Consider the following 19,606-nt stretch of genomic DNA (forward strand, 5'->3'; position numbering starts at 1 on the left):
TAATGATAGAATAGCTGAGTGTGTGTACTGTATAGTAAGATGGATGCAACATGGAAATAGAAAGAGAACACCATGTATAGATACTTCCTGTTCTTGTTTAATCAGGCATGCACACTAGTGGACACTGACGCTGCTCGTATACCGCTGTTACATATTTCCTGTACAAGTGCGCGTCATTAGACAAGGACGGAACATCCTCTCTCTACTTCTCTATCGCGTTTTTAGTTCGCTCACGCGCTCTGTACTTATATCTATTACATTTCCACCATAAGCAGCGGCCGTGCAGTGACTTACAAAAGTTCCGAACGGTTCCATCCTGGGCGGACGGTTAATTGCGTTCGGTACTTCGAGGCAGGAAGGTGAGTACAGAATCGCTCCTCTTAGTACTCTTATTAGAAGTGTTATCATCGAATATAAGTTTTTTCAATAAATTCTTATCGTTTTACAATCTTTCTAGAATACAATGACGTCAGCAATCGATCATTTTCGCGAATTTATTGTAAATTAATTGGGGGAATATCTGGAGTTCTTTATCGGTTTCGACTGTAAAATCAGCAACTATTCGAATTTTTCATTCATAATTGTGACATTTTCGACTCTTCCGTTCCCAAGATCCTCTTGAGAGATTTTTGGCACGTTCCATCACCCTTGTTAAACGAGTGCACATTGGTGGATATATTGATTTTAAAAACCAATACGTGAACGAGGTTTATTATCTCACTGGGACAAAGAAATCCGTTTTATTCGCGAATTTTCCGTGTTTCTTCTTAATTTTCGTGAGTGTCTGGCGCGGAGCATTATTTGAATGAACTTTTCATCGTTCAGATTATATTTCGTTTAAAAAGATTGAAATTGATGTCGAGAAGAAATGAAACAAGGTGCTCGGGCATTCTTTCGTTTCCCGGGGAAAGAGAAATATGAAAAAAACGGTCGTTCTTCCTCCTGCCATTTTCGTCCATTACCAAAATGGTATGACCCAAGTGTCCCGGGCCGTGAATCAATCAAGCGAATTTTGAATAATTTTTGAATAATATCCAGTTAATAATTTGTGAAACAAATTAATTTCATTTTATTGTTGGAAACAAATTAGTTGGATTTTTCTTTCTTTAGCAGTTTTTGCCAGAGTTGACCTGACGTGCTACTTCAGTTTCCATCTTCGCTTCTCGAAACTTCCAACGTCCTTGGTGTTGGAGTCTCCTTGCCCAGGTGAGTACATAGCTTCTAGATACTCGTCACTGTTCATCCTTACGAGCCTCTCGAGCTTTAGTTGTCAATTGTTATCGTTAAAGGAAGAGAAGCTCGCGACAGATGTTATCGAACAAATCGTTTATTCTCGAAAAGTTCGAACTTGTTCGTTGCGTTTGAATATATATGGACGGACGCCATTTTTCATGACATCATCATGATTTGTCATGTCGTGAGTATAGCTTCTGACTACCATATGTTTGTGATTTATGTGAAATTTGACCACTATACCGTGATAGAATAATATTTCCAATGAATTATAAATATTTTACATTGTGAATTATAAATATTTGTTACAAATTATATCGTACTTGAGATGAAAATGAACCATATATCTGCTTATGGAATATGAGGTAGTAAATCATTCGAAACATAATAACGATTAATTAAGCACATATACAATAACGTTTACGAATGAATATTGCGAATTATTGTATGGCTTTAATGCGGTATTTAATGTTTTGATTGCGGTCTTTGAAATGGTATCATAGGTGCTGATATAATATCGCGCGAAAAAGGAAAGACCAGTGGTTAATATTGCAGGTGCACCAGAGCGTTGCGCTCGTCGAGGGTGGTTTTGACGCTGGTGCCGAGGAAAGGCGCAGAACGTGTTCGATCGACCCGCGAACGTAGCCTTTTTTTTTTTTTTTTTTTTGTACGTGGAGAAATCCTCATGGACACTCCGCTGCTGCAATAATCGCGTAACAGCAGAGTAGTGTCGGACTCCTACCGACTAAAACTCCACGATGACCATCTTATGCGCGTGACAGGGGTGCTCCTGGAACCTCTTATGAATTAACTTCAGTTGCATCCCCTTCTCGCGTTCTCTTGTTCGAGCCGGCTATTGAGTGGGCGTTAGGGGGAGGTCGTTGCCCCTAGTGCTGTCACTTCTTCTGGTCGTAGTCCGTTGGGGTGGTGGCGGAGCGGCTCTGGGTCGTCTGACTGCCATCCTTCTCCATCGTCTTATCCTGCAGGGGTGAGAGTTTTTCTTTCTCTCCCTTTCCGCTCGCTCCTTCACGAGCATAACTCGCTCGCAGAAGAGGCGGACGGCCTCGTATTCCTGTGACCCTCTCAACATCGCTTCCACAATCGCTGAGGGGGTCCACGTTTCTCCTATGGCGTGCCGCAGGGTGTAGCGGGGCAGCTCCCACGCCGGACAGAGCTCCAGGGTGTGCTGCGCTGTGTCCCTGCCCTCTCCGCAGTGGTGGCAGATGTCTGTCGTCTCTCGCCTTATTCTCTTCAGGAACTCGCCGAACACGCCGTGTCCGGGGAGTACTTGTGTCATCCTGAATGTGAGTGAGAGGCCGTGGCGGCTCCTCCATGCCTCCCAGTTTGGTAGGACCGCATCCGCGCCTCGGTGTTCGCTTCTCCCGTTGATCAGTTGGGATCGCCACAGGTTCCATGTGTCCCCCTCGGCGGTTCCTGTGTCGTTTGGAGCCGCCTGCTCGGTGGGGTCTTCTCCCGGGTGCCATTCTCTCCGGCTGGTGTATCTCTTTTTGAGCGCCAGCGCCCGCAGCTCCCACGGGGGGGGGGGCGCGGCTAGGGTGGACGCCGACGCGTGAGACACCGTCCGGTATCCCCTAATGATTCTGATGGCGGTCACTCTGTGCAGCCTTCTCAGGAGCAGGATGCTGCGACGGCTTGCCATCAGGTCGTCCGCCCATACTGGGGCGCCGTACATCACTCGTGACCGAACGACGCCCTCGTAGAGTCGGCGCACCGCGTCTCCGGCCCCGCCGATGTTCGGTAGTAGGCCGCACAGGGCATTGGCAGCCGCTGACATCTTCGAGATCAGTGAGTCGAAGTGCGGCTCGAACGTCCACTGGCTGTCGATGGTGAGTCCCAGATACTTCATCTGTGACCCCACCCGGACGGTTTTACCTGCCATGTTAATGCATAGGCCGGGCGGTGGTGTCCCTCGCCTCTTCCTGTCAAAGAACCAGGTGGCCTCCGACTTCGCAGGGGAGACTCTCAGGCCCAGTTCGTTCACGGCACGGATCGCACAGGCCGTTGCGATTCCGCCAATGCGCAGCGTCTCGTGCCAGCCACGACCCTCGACCAGGATGAGGGTGTCGTCCGCGCAGCATGCTATGGCCGCGCCTGGGGGTAGCGGGCATCGTAGTACCTCGTCGTACGCAACATTCCATAGCATGGGGCCCAGCACCGAGCCCTGCGGGACGCCACGCTCGACGGATCGCTTTTCCTCTCCTTCCTTACTGGCGTAACACACCCACCTGTCGTCGAGGTAGGCCCGGATCATTCGGACGAGGTAGCTGGGAACCTCGAAGTGCTCCAGGGCCGTCACTATCCTGTCCCATGGCATGGTGTTGAACGCGTTGACGATGTCCAGGGAAATCGCCAGCGCCACGCCTTTCCGGGAGACCATGTCCTCCGCAATCGCTCGTACGCGTCTGACCGCGTCAATCGTCGAGCGCCCCTTCCGGAAGCCGTACTGGCTTTCGTGCAAACCTGCCACTTGGCCCGCTATGTGTCGTTCCAAGCGGGCGGCGACTACCCTCTCGAGTAGTTTGCCGACCTCGTCCAGTAGGCATATCGGCCGGTACGCTGACGGCGAGGTCGTCGGTCGGCCCTCCTTATGGAGCAGGACCAGCCTCGCTGTCCGCCACGCCCGGGGGTTGACTCCCTCCCTCAGGCATCTTGTGAAGAGGTGCCGGAGTCTGGGGGCCATGACCCCCATCACATCCCCCCAGATCCGGCCAGGGATTCCGTCCGGGCCCGGTGCCACGTTGCGGGCGGTTATTCCTCTGGTTGCCTCCCATATCTCCTCCTCTGTGACTTCCTAGTCGTCCCTCCATTCCAGCGGTCGTGTCGTTTCCCGTGGCCGTTCCGCCGCTCTGTTTTCTTGTGGGGGAAAGAGCGTTCCGGTGATCCGCGTCAGCAGTGCAGGTTCCATTTCCGCCGTTATCAGGGGGCCCTTCGCGCGCAGTTTCCGTGTCACCGTCCTGCATGGCCTCCCCCATGGGTCCGACTCGACTGTCTCGACCAGTTCGGACCAGGCACGGTCCTTCTCTTTTTTAATTTCCCTTTGTAGCGAGCGCCGTAGCGCGCGGCACGTCCGGTAGCGCAAGGAGACTTCTTCTTCGTCGCGTCGTCGCCAGCGGCGGGCCCTTAGGTACTGTCTTCGGGCCCGGACAGATCTCGTCCTCAGTTCCGCGATGCCGGGGTTCCACCAGTAAACTGCTCTGCTTCGCACCGTGCCTGGTGTGGCTCGTGGCATGGATGCGTCGCAGATTGCTGTCATGGCTTGGCGGAGGTTCTCGGCCTCCTCTTCCACGTCTGCTTCGGTCGTCGCTGTCGAGGCCTCCCAGCTCCAAGCTTTTGCTATAGCAGCCGCCCGGAGTAGGTCTTCGTTCCTCTCCTTTATTTTCCATCTGGGTGGTGGGCGCGCGTGCCTCCCCCTCGGCGGGCCGCGCCCGTCGTTTGTCGTCGGCATTCCAGGTCCAGGTGCGTCCACCTCCATGAATATGTAGAGGTGGTCCGACAGCGTCTCGATCCCTTCGTCCACTCTGCAGCCTGAGATCCGCCTGAATGCCTCGGGGGAGGCCCATGTTATGTCAACAATGGAGCTCCCTCTGCACGTCACGCAGGTACTGGTCGAGCCCCTGTTCACTAGCAGAAGACCAAGTCCCGCGGCCCAGTTTGATAGCGTGCGGCCGCGCGCGTTGGTCCTGGCGTTCCCCCATTCCGTGGAGTGCGCGTTGAAGTCTCCCAGGACGAGCACTTGTCGGGGGAGTCGTCGCCTGACGCAGTCGCCAACTCCGTCCAGGAATTCTTCGAACGCTGCCCGTCCGCTGTTGGGTGACACGTACACCCCCACCACCATCATCCCTGCCCACTCGACCGCGGCGTACCCGTTGCCGCGTTCCAGCAGGGCTCCGTGGGCAAACGCCCCGGGCGTTGATGTCCAGGTGACGGCAACCATTCCGTCCGTGTCTCCGACCCACTCCGGGCCATCCAGAACTCTGTATGGTTCCGCCACCACCGCCAGGGCGACCGTGCTCTCCCGGATGGTTTGGTGGAGCAGGTCTTGTGCTCGCCTTGACCTTCCCGGGTTAGTCTGGAGGATGCGCATTCTCAGTTCCTTGGTGGCCTTTCCTTGTTCGTGGCTTCCTCCGTGCCTACATCCTTGTTCGCGGGCTTAGGGTCGCTTTGCGGCGGGGAGCCTTTCTCGCTGCCTCTTGCAGCCGTGGATCCGCGGGCGGCTCCTTTCGTTCCCTTCTTCGAGGGGGCGCAGGCCGGTCCCCCCATCCTGTGCACCGACGGTGTTCCAAGCGCCTCGCAGAGCAGGCATTTCGGGCTCGCAGTAGTGCATGCTCTCGCCTGGTGCCCTGGTTCGCCGCATCTGAAGCACAGGTGCCCCTTGTCCTCCTTGGCGGTGCAGGTCTTCCCCGTGTGTCCTATCCCAAGGCACCTGTAGCACTGTAACGGTCTCCGTTCGATGGCTTCGACCTTCGCCATCGACCAGCCTATGGCGACCTTTCCAGCCTGGGCCAGTTTCATCACTGCACTGGCAGGGCCTCGTATCCATACGGCGCCAAGTCCGTTCCGGGCTGGGCGGATTTCTCCCAGCCGGATGTCCTCCGGCTTGCAGCCGCTCTCCCTTGCCAGGGTGTTCTGGATTTCCGCCTTGGTGGCCGCTATGTCTATCAGGGACACCCTTGCCTCCGCGGCTCGGAAGGGGGTTGCCACGCGGACCTCGTTCGGGTCCAGAGCCCGCATCAGCTGTGCTGCGAGCGCTGCGACCTTCTCCCTTCCCTGGTCCTCAGGGACCTCTAAGATGACACCTCCGGTGATGGTCTTCCGCATCCTCATCGTGTTGATGCCGAGCTCGGCCAGGGAGACACTGTCCTTGGCCGCAGCCAGCACCTCCGCGTAGGATTGGCTCGATTTGTCCGTCAGGGTGATTGTTACCGCTGACGTCCGCGGTGCGCGCGGGAGGGGCCCCCTGCCTCCCCCTCTTCGTGTGTTCGCCGATCCACTCTCCGGAGTTTTCCTCTGGCTCTCCGCCCCTGTCTCGGGGATCAGCTTCGCCGTCTGCTTCCTCCCTGCCTCCTTCTTCTTTCCTCTTCTTTTCCTTCCGACGGTCTGCCATTCGGTGTCCGCCGTTCGGCCTCTCTTGGGCGCTGGGGCGCTTGGGGCTCCAGGCTCCATCCCTCCAGGCTCGTGTTCGCGGCAGGGGCGACCTCCTTTCCTTCTCCTTTTTCTGTTCCCTGCAGTTGTTCCTCCAGTCGGTGCAGCAAGGATCTCATCTCCTCTACTTGGTGCTCGACTGCAGCGAGACGCGCCCTGTAGCTGTTCTCATCCGCGGTGGGGCGCGAGGCCGGCTCTTTTCGGAGTGCCTCTACCTCCGCCTCCAGTGTTGCTATGCGTCCTTGCGCTATAGCGAGTGCGTCGGTGACAGGGTCCGTTCTCCTCACTAACTCTGTCACGCCCGCGGTAATGGTTCTCGCCGCCTCCTTCAGGGTTTTCCTCTGCGTGACCTTGTGGCCGCGGGGCGTCTCGGCAGCCCTGGCCACCTCGGCGGCCCGGCGAATCAGTTCGGCTCCTATGTCCGCCGTTGTGGCTGATCTCATTTCTTCAGCCGGGTCCGCGGAGAGTTCGGGGGATTCGTTGGCCTTCTTCCTCTTCGCTCGGGGTGCTTCTCTGGCGGGAGTTTCCTCCTCCTCTGTTGCTTCCTCAGTCCATATTCCCTCCTTGTCCAGCGTGAAGCGGGAGGGTCCCTCCTTTGGCGGCATCGCCTTCGTCATGCTCCTGGTGCTAACGTGCGGCGGCTCCGCAGCCAGTTCCGTTTCCCTCCGTCCCCTGGCGTTTTCCTCTACCTCCTTCTCTTTCGCCATGGATGCGTCCGTTTCCCCGTTGGGCGGGAAATGTCGCTCGGTCAGCACTTGCCACTCTGCCAGTCGCTGTCACTTTCAAGTGGCCCGCGCAACGCGCTTCGACGCACGCGCCAATATGGCTGCGTCTGGGTAGTTCCTCGAGTAGCCCGTGTAGCGGCGCTGTTGTCACGCGTCCTAATATGGCTGCTCCACCGTCCTAACCTCACACTTGTTGGTTTGGTTTAACTCCTCCTTGTCCAGGCAGGACTTCCCGTATCCACACCCGTTTTGCGCTCACAGACACTAGTCCTCCACTCTGGTTGCCTCCCTTGCCCAGGTCTCCAGTTTTCCGCAGATTTCGATTACGCTCGCAGCTCCGTCCTCTCTACGTCTGCCTCCCATGTATCCCCACCACTTTTTCCCGCGAACGTAGCCTGTGCTCATACTGCGACAGAGTTCGTTTCAGTTAGGCTCAGTCGCTGTTTGTCCGTCGACAGCGTATAGTCGCGTCGGCCTACGATTCCTTTTTTCTTCTTGTTTCTTGCGAACTCTCTCGCAACAGCCGTTCTATACGTACGCCGCCAGTATATCGCGTGATCATCGTTCCCGTTGCTTCCCTTACCCTCTCACGTCCTTCGAAGAAGACCTCCCTTTGGTTTTTCCTTGTTTGGAGGGAATTCATCGCTCGGACACATGGACTGCGAAGCACGAGGGTTGATCGAGGCATCAGCGTGATGTACTTTTCAGGTTTCATATTTTCTCTATGATACTTTCTAAGGAGAATTTGGAAGATATACATTTTTAGGAAATAAAGGTTTTTATGGAGTCATCGATAAGTTAGAATTTAATTAACTCTCTTATAACAGGTATTCCAATTTTTTAATATATAAATTTAGTTTCCTCTATGGTGTTAGAGAACATAATGCGGGCATTTTATGATATAACGAATATATTCGTATATATTTTAGATTATTCATTCGTCAAATTTCCCTAGTAGGCCGGCCTGCAGCTCACATGCAGCACTTAGTAAAAATTTGTTTTGTTAGAGGTTGGCCATTCTTCTTGCTACAAAAATATCGTGAAGTCATATCATATGATAAAGCACCTTCTGAAAGCTAGATGCTCGATAACGAGCCTAATGATTCTCGGTAGTTTGTAATGTCAAGCTTTGAATTGGCGAGATCGCTCTGCTGGCAAACCGCCGTCCAGCGGCGACCACATTCTTTAACCACGTTCAAGGGGTATATCACGCTACAGAAACCATCAAAGGGTTTGCAAGTTAGTTGCCTTTTAGAAGTGGGGCAGTTGGTTGTTACATGTAATCCGTAGTTGCTGGCTGTTCTCCTTAGTCGCCATACATCATAGAGACGACGGTTATAGTCGCCAGTTGTCCTTGCTAATGGTTGCTTGTTGTCGCTAGTTAGTTCTCGTTATCGTTATGTATTCCATCAATCACGCGAAATTTAACGTATGGGATTTTATTCTTCTTTATTCTTTCTGTAGGGAGATTTTTTAAGACGAGGAAAATATAGAATATTTCAAGACGACGGTAAGGTTTGAATTTAAGTAACTATTTTATGATACAACAAAGTGGAAAAACGATTTAATTTTATAAAGTTTAAGGTAATTTTTTAAAAAACTTCGAATTTAAAAGATTCAAATAGATATCTTAAACGTAATTAAACCCTCCATATCGTAAGAAATTAAATGAAATTGCGCAAGAAAGTTGATACATTTAATGTATTATTTTAAACATTTATTTAAAAACATTTATTTAAAATTTAAGTGTAGGCGTTGACGCGCGCGCGCCATTCGAAGCATTTGTCAGTTCGTTACATCTGCGGTAAAAGTTGTAACTACGAAGAAGCTTAACATATGGTGCGTCTCAAGACGACAGTAAAAAGTATTAAGAAATTTTTCGAGATTTTTTCTTTTAAGTTTCCAAGTACTTTTTCTATTTAACTTCATTTTTTTGCATTTTCTCACAATATTCGATAAATAGAGACGAAATATGACAGTTCTTAGTTCGGGGATTTATTGGTTCGAAACTTACTTCAAAAGTGTTTCTGGAGTTCGTGCGGTTAATACTACTGAGTACGACTTATTCCGTATGGCTGGACAAATCTTTGTTGATACTGTAAGCGTAACTGGTCCGGATATTGTCTTGTGGAGATAGAAAAATACACGAAGTATTGATTGAACTACATATTTTTTTAATTCTTTTTTAATTCTTTTAGTTCTTCATATATTGATAATAGAACGATATTCCGCTACTTTGAGCACAATATAGTAATGTTTAAATAAATAATAAAATTTACGCATTTCGTCTTCATGCGTCGATAAGAAAATGCAAAAAAAGTTAAAGAAAGATGATGCGCAGACGCGAAGTTTAGTCAGCAATAATATTTAAAACCTCTAAAATACATTGTACACATTTATTTGCAAATAAGCTCAATGAAATTAAACTGTAACTGTGTTTCCAATAATGTCTTCGATGTATTGCTCGCCATTATGTCGGATTAACAACTCTAAGTGATCGACCTTAATCACTAAATGGCGGCCGTGATTCAGTGGTATAGCTTTACATATGACGGACATCGCAGGCGCTTATAAGACGTCTATTGTGAAACGTTTCCAATAGCACCGTTTATGTGATGGTGAAATCTGAATATATATATATATCGCTGAAATATATATCGCTTATCACTTGAGTCTGACACGATCGTTTTTAAATAGAATCACAATTTTTTATTCTTTACAAAATCAGTCTATAAAGATTATGTGCAAATAAAATAGATAAATAGATAAATGGTTGTACAAACTTATAAAACAGATATTACAAGTATATCTAAATAAATGATATATTTATAAATTGTAATATTTGATCTAAAGTTTAAATAAATAAAAGAGATACTCGTGACTTACAATAAACGTATTTTTTTTCAATTTTTAAACAAAGCAAAAGTGGATAACAATTTTTCAAAATGTAAAAATCAACACAATGGTTGTTTTCTTTAATTAATCAATAACGTTTAAAGTTAATTAATGTCCAGAGTGGTTTGTACATTTTCTATTTCGCCGTATTTCAACGTTCGATGTGTAAATAAAACTTGATGCCTGAAATATCGAAAAAATAATTAAATCCGATCGTTCCGTCGAATTTGCAAATTGTATACTCGTGTAAAATCGAGTGCGCTTGTGTATGCTGATACGAAAAGTGGTAGTATATTTTTCTTTTTTCGATTATCGTTATCACTTTTTGTGTGGAAAAATTAATTCCGTGAAATGGAAGTGCAATCAATACGGCTTATCACGAAATAATAGCACAACGACGGTACATATTGGTATTGACGTCAGCTTCACAAAATTTCTCGAGTATCGCGGTCGACTATTTGGGTTAAGAATTCATTTTCAAGATTCTACAAGCACGAGTATCTTATGGATATGAGATTTTCAGTGTACATTTTAATAACCATATTTCATATTGCATGCTGCGGTCCAAGAAAAATCCGCAGTTAATATTCTGCTAATCCCTGCTGCTTTTAAAGACCATAAGTAGTCGTCCGTAAGGTTTAAAAGATTTCGAGTAGATTTGTATTACGTATTTTATCTTCTAATTTTTAAAGAGAGGGTCGTGTTTAATTAATTGAAAATGACGAAACTGTAATGGGACATTATTATAAAATATTAAACGTGGTTCCATTGGGTACTTTTATGGTCTTTGCGAGATATATATGCATTATACGTTGCTATTAGCAACGCGTAGCGATGAACGATGGAGAGCAGTACCTTCGTTATCTCGTCTCGGTTGTGTACATATCAGTAATGCACAGTACTCGTACTAAATATCTTACAAATTCCATAGAGATTTTCAGATTAGTTTCGAATAATACCAACACGACCATGATAGTCACAGTACAGTATTAAATAGTGCCACTATGCATAATACACTCCTAAAATGTTTCTACAAATATATTTGTCCGAATATTTTTGTCAGCTACTATATCCTAACCACGATTTATTAAACAATATATAGATTTAAAAAAGAATATATAACGACATTACTTGTTTAGGCTAGATTGGTTTAACTTGTATAGTTTTAATAACTGTGTAAGGTCAAACAAGAACTTATTGTTAGTTTGGCGAGATTTGATTACACGAAGCAACATAATTGCTTTGAAACTCAGGACAGAAAACAATGCCAACCGGTAGACGCGTTTGTCTGGCGAACGTGTAACGCGTGAATAATAGATAGCGACAATCACGCGAACGCTAGTTACAGCTGACTTGGCTTACATTGTAGCATTCAAACTAGAGTATACGAGCCGTAAGCGCTATTGAAAGTTCAAAGGCCGACTAGTGAGCTTCATCCTATCTCATTTTTTAATCAGGCGATGGATCGACGAATCGTATTGATTTCGAGGATTATTATAGTTCTGTGGCAATTTTAAAGCGCGGTTTGTCTAATCTTGTCTCGTTAGCTACAGACTCTTTGGCGAGCAACCTGAAACTTGATCCAGTTTCGAGAAAATGAAAAATTCGTTTCTTCTCTTTGCTTCCCTGTTCCTCCTTTCCTCCTTTTTCCCTTTTTACATCGCGTTAAGACCCGTTAAATAATATTGACTGCCGTGGACGCTGGCTGAGAAGTGCACTTTATAACTAGCTTTAAAATCACTGACGTCGATGAGGACAAAGGTAAGTTAGAGGGTCATTTATCTGAGCTGGTGTTATTCGACCTGAACTCTGCAGCTTTTCAGAGCTTCTTTCGTTTTTCTTTTAAGAGTAGAGATGTTAACTGGTCTTTTGTTACGTGTAAGAAGTATGTACTAAAGCTTATTTAGCACCAATTCGTTGCTCAAAGTCGAGATATACATACCTATATTATATTAATACGTTACAGAAGATTACGCGTTGGTTAGCTTATGAGAATTTATAGTGTGTCACAGATCACAAAAACAGAATGACTACTTTTTCATAAACGATATATGTATATGAATTGAAAGTTTAACTATTACGCCACATACTTCTCTCGATAAACGTCGTCGAGTGCATATTGTTAAGGAATATTAGCCATTTGAATTCAATAGTTTCGAAGAAACTAATGCTTCTGTGAAGTTTTTGCAGGCTGTTAATTTTTTATTGAGATACTACAAAGTTTGAATAACTTCGATTAAAAATAAAAATCACATTACATTAACGCGTAGAATGTAACGTAACGTGGATAATGTAAATATAAATTATATTACAAGGAAATAATACGGGTAAGTAATGTGAAACATTCTGGTTAAAATTGCATCCTTTAAAGGCTAGGACACACAGTACTTACGAAGTAGATTAAGTACCAAATGGGGTACTTAAGAAAATTCATGTTGTCATTGTTTAATAAACATCTTTAGCTAATAGCTTTCTGCAAAAGCTGGTTTAAGTTATGCTAGCTTATTCCTTATTAATTGCAATTATATTGTTCGTATCTCCTAGAGGATTAACAATCCATTTTTATAATGGATAATAAAAGTAAATTCCTATTAGGTTGTCCCAAGTTTCTTTCGTTTTATAAAGAAATGACAGATGCACAACATATTTTGTTTTATGTTATTCTATATTATTTTACATTAAATTGGAAAAAGGTGGATCACACGTAATTCAATAAAATAATATAAAACGAAAAATGTTGTACAACTATTACTTTCTTATAAAACGAAAGAAACTTTTGGAACAACCTAATATTTCTCTACTACGACGCTTTTACAGTGCTAAAATATTTGATAAAAATGTTAAGAAATTCTAATATTGATTTAAGCGTATCGATTTATCTGCTCTTCATATTTAATCAAACAGAAATTGTTAATTATGATTTCCACTTAAAAGCGGATTGCATATTATGAGGATAAATTATCAAATTCATCTCTAATATAGACATTAGAGAATCATTCATAGCCGCAATCCTGTTTACCGCTAACATTCCTGGTACTCAATAATTCATTAGGTGACTGCTTTAGCCGCACAGAATACACCTACAAATAATTAATCGCGATTAATATTCCATCGACTTTTGAAAATCCCTCATGTGATCTATTTCATGCGATGAGAATACGTATACATTGAGATTGCGATCGACCATCCTCAGTCGGATAAATCGAGTGATTCAAATTATAACACAAAAAAAAGTTAAAACTAGTTACATTATCTTTTTCAATTTTTATGTATTATTTGGCGGAAGAAACTTTGGTAATTGGTAAGTAAAGTTCACCTCCTTAATGTTAATGATTTTAATATGTTATTAAGCTCAAGGTTCTAAGGAATTTTCTATATATATATACATATACATAACTGTGTGCGTATATGTATAATATACGTATAACAACCAAAGTTCAGCTCTCAAGTGTACGCAAAACTTTTATGTTCATTTTGCGCTATACCAGTATGTTTCATGAATTTGTTTGCTAACAGTATCGAAACAAATAACAAGCAGAGGACGAGCTATTCATGAATTGTTTTGCCAGCGTGTACGCTCCCAATATTTTCTATTTGAGAAAACATACTTGTTGCTATTGCAACTACAAATATTTTTACAGTCGACGCATTTGCCGCGAATCATTGGCTAACATGTAAAATCGAGAAAAAACATGGTTTATTGTGATGGAAATGTGGAAAACCGCAAAACAGATATAGAAGGGAAAATAAAGGAAAGGAAGGTAGATAAGTAGAAGCTTGGGGTCAAGTTTAATTCACTGAAACCGAGCTGCTTGTATTATCACAAAACAAAATTGCCAGTACGTCATTTCCGTACTCTCGTCCTCGCGAAAATGGTTTTGCTTGTTAAGGAAAAACGAAGAGACAGGGAAGAGAGAAAAAAGCAGACGGAGAGCGCTTTTAAAAAGCTGGCGAACCGTGTGTTACCACAACGAGACACGCGATGCTATTTGTCGCTTTAAATTGTGCCGCAACTCGTTTTTGAGATCTTTGCCAGGGGCGCGTTAAAACACGCAGAAAATATATTTCTGGCTTTTCTGGGGTTTAACTGAAATATGACAAATAACGTTGTAAAACATATGTACTTATGACTTACAGAGTAATTGAGTGTACAAAATATATAGTATACAAAATAGCCAGCGATTTAGGGCTTTAAAAGATCAAAAGGAAAGAAAAGGAAAGAAAAGAAGAAAGATAATATGTTGTGGCAGTCTAAGTCGATCTAAGAAAATAGATAAAGGGAGGGAGGGGCAAAGCTAGTTAATCTGGAAAGAATCCAAGCGTCAATTTCAAGCATTTACAGAGAATCAAGCGGGCTGGTTAAAGTCGTGGGTTGAGCAATTATCCCGCGTTAGGTTCAATCAGGTTAGTCCCACGCGAGATTGATCCAACCATGCGAAAACGAGTGTATTCTGATTTCTGTCGCAGATACTTCTGGCTAGTGCAGTACCTACACGGTGGTTGTTGAAATAGCCGCTTCTCGTCTATTTTCCGCAGCGCGGACATCATCCTTTGATCCCTTACGACTAACGAAGTTTTCGAAGATGTACGGCAGTTTGAGATTCTACTTGAAAATGATCATGATTGCGGTCTGTGTGCCGTCTGCTCTTCTTTTTGTCCTTCCGTTAAAGACTGGTAAGTTGATACTGATTAATTATGCGATCGAAACCATATATAATGGCTACAAAAATGCCGCTAATATAATATTCCTTCTTTCTTGTATCTGTCTGCCTCTCAGGTCGTTTTACTAATTACAATAAGTAATTTCGACTTCTTTGCGCTCTCTTTTAACGCAAAAAAATATGAAATTAAAATGATATATACATTACTACATAAGTTATATATAAAATATGTATATTATACCCTTGCCTAGTGACTGATATGAATTTCTTTCGGTCTCGAATGCGTTAAAAGAGAGCGCAAAGAAGTCGAAATTACTTATTGTAATTAGTAAAACGACCTGAGAGGCAGACAGATACAAGAAAGAAGGAATATTATATTAGCGGCATTTTTGTAGCCATTATATATGGTTTCGATCGCATAATTAATCAGTATCAACTTACCAGTCTTTAACGGAAGGACAAAAAGAAGAGCAGACGGCACACAGACCGCAATCATGATCATTTTCAAGTAGAATCTCAAACTGCCGCACATCTTCGAAAACTTCGTTAGTCGTAAGGGATCAAAGGATGATGTCCGCGCTGCGGAAAATAGATGAGAAGCGGCTATTTCAACAACCACCGTGTAGGTACTGCACTAGCCAGAAGTATCTGCGACAGAAATCAGAATACACTCGTTTTCGCATGGTTGGATCAATCTCGCGTGGGACTAACCTGATTGAACCTAACGCGGGATAATTGCTCAACCCACGACTTTAACCAGCCCGCTTGATTCTCTGTAAATGCTTGAAATTGACGCTTGGATTCTTTCCAGATTAACTAGCTTTGCCCCTCCCTCCCTTTATCTATTTTCTTAGATCGACTTAGACTGCCACAACATATTATCTTTCTTCTTTTCTTTTCTTTTCTTTCCTTTTGATCTTTTAAAGCCCTAAATCGCTGGCTATTTTGTATACTATATATTTTGTACACTCAATTACTCTGTAAGTCATAAGTACATATGTTTTACAACGTTATTTGTCATATTTCAGTTAAACCCCAGAAAAGCCAGAAATATATTTTCAGCGTGTTCTAACGCGCCCCTGGCAAAGATCTCAAAAACGAGTTGCGGCACAATTTAAAGCGACAAATAGCATCGCGTGTCTCGTTGTGGTAACACACGGTTCGCCAGTTTTTTTTTTTTTTTTTTTTTTTTTTTTTTTTTTTTTTTTTTTGATATCGGTGACTGCCATATTCTCTTGAGTTTCCAAATCGTAAAGAATCTTTCCCCAGGGATTGGTCAACTGTGTATGTCCCCATGCGACGTAACTTGCTTAAGGAACACGAGCCGGTGATATGCAGGCAACGTATAATTGATTATCATTCGCTCTGAAACGCTGAAGTAATGACCAGTGCAGTGGTCCAGTGGTCATATTGAATGCCGCTGGATATATCAGCATTTGGCAACCTAACCCAGAGAAGCAGGAAATATGAAGCCACCGAATACCAATTAACTTCGTAGTTGCACGGTTCACATTCCATCATTTCTGAATATGCGAGGACAGTCCTCTTATTGTGCTTTTAATTCTTTTATTTGTTTCATTTTCAGCAAATATACTGGTTTTTTAAATTAAGCTTCTTTTTATACAGAGTTACAGATTATATTAATTTTATATAGAATATATTTAAGAAAGATATTTAATTTTTTGCTAGTTAAGTATTGATCGATTAAGTTACTGTACCTTTGTTCCGATAAATGCGTGCCATTTCCTCGAATCTAATATCATAGCAAATGCCAATACCTATTTTGCAGCCCTTCACATCGAACGTCGTTAGGGAGTTACCAGGACTGAGTGAATCACTCTCTCGAAAAGTAATCTTATTAGGAATGTCGATGTCGAATAGATGTACCTAATAACATAAAAATGTAGTCGCTAATTCTATTGCTGCAACTTTTGTAATTTAATATCAAAGTTACCAACTCCTAAACTTTAATTATTTTTTATTTAATAACTGACAGCGTTTTTATCACTTTCTTTTATTAAAAAATCCTATCATTTAATAATGTTTAAAAAGGAGAAAAAATAAGTATAATATTTTAAGTATGTGAAAAATTTATACAACACAAACACATTACAACAAAAATGGGCGTTTCCCGTACCATAACGTATTTTATAAACCGTAAATTATAGAATTGGTTATAGTATACGTATGTACATATGTATATTCCTAAATTATTCCTAGATAGAGTCACTTTCTTCACCCCAATATTTTCAAATTCAAAGCCATAAAGGAATATATTACTTACCTTTCGGTGTCTTGCTATCAAAGTTCCACCGGGACCCCAAATAGTACAGGTATTGTACAATTTATCGCACTCTATTTCAGGCATCGTACCACCAACTACATAGATGTTGTTTGCTTTAGCTGCGTTCGATGAAGCAACGCTCGTTTCACCATCAGGAATACTCTCGGCGTATTTTGGAAAGTACTCTGCATTGCAATATTTCAATTAATGAAAAATAACTGTCTTTTGTTCCAACCATAAATTAAATTGAAATGTTTGTCAGTTTTTTATTTTTTAAATTATTAAAATAACTATGTTTTATATTTCGACTTAATTAAATATGCAATTACTTAGCTAATAGTATATATAATAAATTGTTTCTACAGGTTCAAAATGAGAAATGAATATTTAGAAATATTTAATTACGACAATGCTATTTGTGTTAGCATCAGTGGCTTGTTACTCAACGACTTTGCTAGTACTTTTTGAAACATAAAGTTAGTTTTCAATTAACGCTTATACTAGAGGCGGAATTACAAATGCAAAATAATTGATAATACTAATTTATAAGTACCTAATTATTAGTATCTTAAAAAATATATTTATACAACAATCACGATAATCATGAAAATGGGGAAATCCTATATTCTCGAATCAATTCACAATTTATTTTGTATATTAATTAGATTCCGCGCTCATCAGTACGTACTCACTGGCGACATCGAGAAAATGTATCGACAATTCCTCGTACGACCAGAGGATCGGAAATATCAAAGGATATTATGGCGCAGCGCGAGTGGAGAAACAGAAACATATGAGCTTAACACCGTAATACTCTTATCATAGAAATAGAAGCAGTCCTCAATTCCCGCCCGCTAACTCCTATCTCCACCGATCCAAATGATCTCCTAGCCCTCACTCCCGGACATTTCCTCATTGGCGATTCATTAATGTGCTTACGTGATCGAGATTTCAGAGACATTCCATCGAACTCTCCAAATGGCAGCATATCCAACAGCTCAAACAACATTTTTGGAACCGCTGGCATAAGGAGTATTTGAACGAGCTAACCAACCGCAATAAATGGAGCAAGGGTGGACACAGCATCCAAAAGGGCACAATCGTCATCCTCAGAGAGGACAACGTTCCCTCCATGCATTGGCCTCTGGGCCGAGTTATCAAGGTTCATCCAGGCGCCGATGGTGTCATCCGGACAGCTACAGTTCAGACGGCAAAGAGCATTTTGGATCGGGGCGTCAAAAGGCTTGTCCCACTGCCAATTCAACCCGATCTCGAGAAACCCGAACAAATAGCCACCGAGACGAAATAAGATGGGAACTTCAACCACACCTCGCTAGTTTGATCGGTACCCTCTCAACGGGGGGAGAATGTTACGCCATGCGGCTTACCATAGGTCATATTCTTAACTATCGATCGCGGCACTATAATGTCGCAGACGGACCGTCGCGTCTGCCCGGCAAACAAACATTGTAGTGGCAAGCGCATGGTTCATTAAGCAGGGCGACTTCCAGAAACGTCGACTCGTGGTCGTTATTTTACCTCGCGTAAAAGAATGTGGCGTGATCCGAACGTAGTGGGGGTCGCCTTCCAGAAAAAACGAAAAAAATCGAAAGGCGTTCAGAACTTTTCGAGAAGTCGAACCGTCAACACATGTGGTATGTCGCGCATTACTTATCAACCAAAACGCAGTTACATTTTTTTTGTTCCATTTATATCTTTCTAGTTAATAAGTTGTTGAAATAAACATTAATTTATTTGTGTTAATTCTGTGGAATTTCATTGAACTACCCTTATTATCATAATCGAAATAAGGGGATCGATCAGTTCGTGGCGTCGATTATTTAATCGTAACGGGAACTTACAACTCTCGTTGACGTGCTATCTCGCGATCGCGTCTCTCCGCGAACGGTCGAAACAAAATGATTCACTAAAAACTGTCCTGAATTCCTAAGAATTTATTTACCGCAAAACTGACAAAGTGTTTATTTAAAAAATGAGGTTGAAGGTCGTCCTTTTCTTTCATTTCATTCATTTTCATTTTCTTTCTTAAGTATGGCTAACACAATATCTAATCAATTAAAATTTTATATTTTCACGTGAAAAGTTTCTTTAGATAATTATTATCAACATGATGACTAACTCTTACGGATTAATACGTGTCTGTAGGGCAATCCGGTGGACTTGATCGGCTTTTTACTTCGAAAGTTGAGTAATCGGTGTCGCTTTCTTACGCATCTTTGAACTGTATAAATGTTTTAAAATTGTTTGATCCAGAATGTACCACACCGGACAATCAAGAAGGCAGGTGCCTTGACTACAGAAAATGTAAACCTCTGCAAGAAATATGGCAGATACAGTACCGTACAGCCACCGATTTTTATAGACGATCAGTGTGCAGATACCAGGGCAATGTTACGATCGTTTGCTGTCCGAACGATCCAAACAAAGAGAAGAGAGAAATTTTAATCAAAACTGTGTATAAGTATAAGGCTTTGCGACCACCATACTGTGGTTTTAGCAACGTCTCTCATACCAGGGTGGTGGTCGATGGTAAACCAGCTGAACTTGGTACGTTTTATGTCTTTCTTTCCGATTAATAATAAGCCATTTACTGCAAAGAATGAACTTTAAAGGCATTAAACAGC

At 43.4% G+C, this 19,606-nt stretch overlaps 4 protein-coding genes across 19 annotated transcripts in view; 3 read left to right on the forward strand and 1 right to left on the reverse strand.

The window, feature by feature from the left end:
• Positions 1 to 19,606, forward strand: part of LOC126876932 (omega-amidase NIT2-A-like) — a 142,407-nt gene that overhangs the window by 105,189 nt on the left and 17,612 nt on the right. The gene's annotated exons all lie outside the window — the stretch shown is intronic.
• Positions 1 to 19,606, forward strand: part of LOC126876929 (katanin p60 ATPase-containing subunit A-like 2) — a 117,417-nt gene that overhangs the window by 68,276 nt on the left and 29,535 nt on the right. The gene's annotated exons all lie outside the window — the stretch shown is intronic.
• LOC126876926 (katanin p60 ATPase-containing subunit A-like 2) overlaps positions 1 to 19,606 on the reverse strand; it is a 50,928-nt gene that overhangs the window by 3,114 nt on the left and 28,208 nt on the right. For 6 of the 15 annotated variants that reach the window (XM_050639766.1, XM_050639765.1, XM_050639756.1 and 3 more), the window contains exons 2-6: positions 16,962 to 17,146; positions 16,396 to 16,564; positions 15,389 to 16,121; positions 15,119 to 15,325; positions 12,409 to 13,096 (exon numbers count right to left, since the gene is read on the reverse strand). The exons of 1 other annotated variant lie outside the window; for it this stretch is intronic. In XM_050639766.1, coding sequence (XP_050495723.1) covers positions 12,409 to 12,450 — 42 coding nt within the window. In that variant the 5' untranslated portion in view covers positions 12,451 to 13,096; positions 15,119 to 15,325; positions 15,389 to 16,121; positions 16,396 to 16,564; positions 16,962 to 17,146. 8 more of the 15 variants (XM_050639763.1, XM_050639760.1, XM_050639757.1 and 5 more) reach the window with 7 other exon arrangements.
• LOC126876931 (venom serine protease Bi-VSP-like) lies at positions 366 to 19,581 on the forward strand. Its single transcript, XM_050639796.1, has 3 exons — positions 366 to 969; positions 1,114 to 1,206; positions 19,236 to 19,581. The coding sequence occupies exons 1-3, from the start codon at positions 918 to 920 to the stop codon at positions 19,556 to 19,558; spliced, it is 468 nt and encodes a 155-aa protein (XP_050495753.1). The 5' UTR covers positions 366 to 917; the 3' UTR covers positions 19,559 to 19,581.

This window comes from Bombus huntii, unplaced genomic scaffold, assembly GCF_024542735.1.
Source record: "Bombus huntii isolate Logan2020A unplaced genomic scaffold, iyBomHunt1.1 ctg00000106.1, whole genome shotgun sequence".
In the NCBI taxonomy this organism is placed as follows: Eukaryota; Metazoa; Arthropoda; class Insecta; order Hymenoptera; family Apidae; genus Bombus; species Bombus huntii.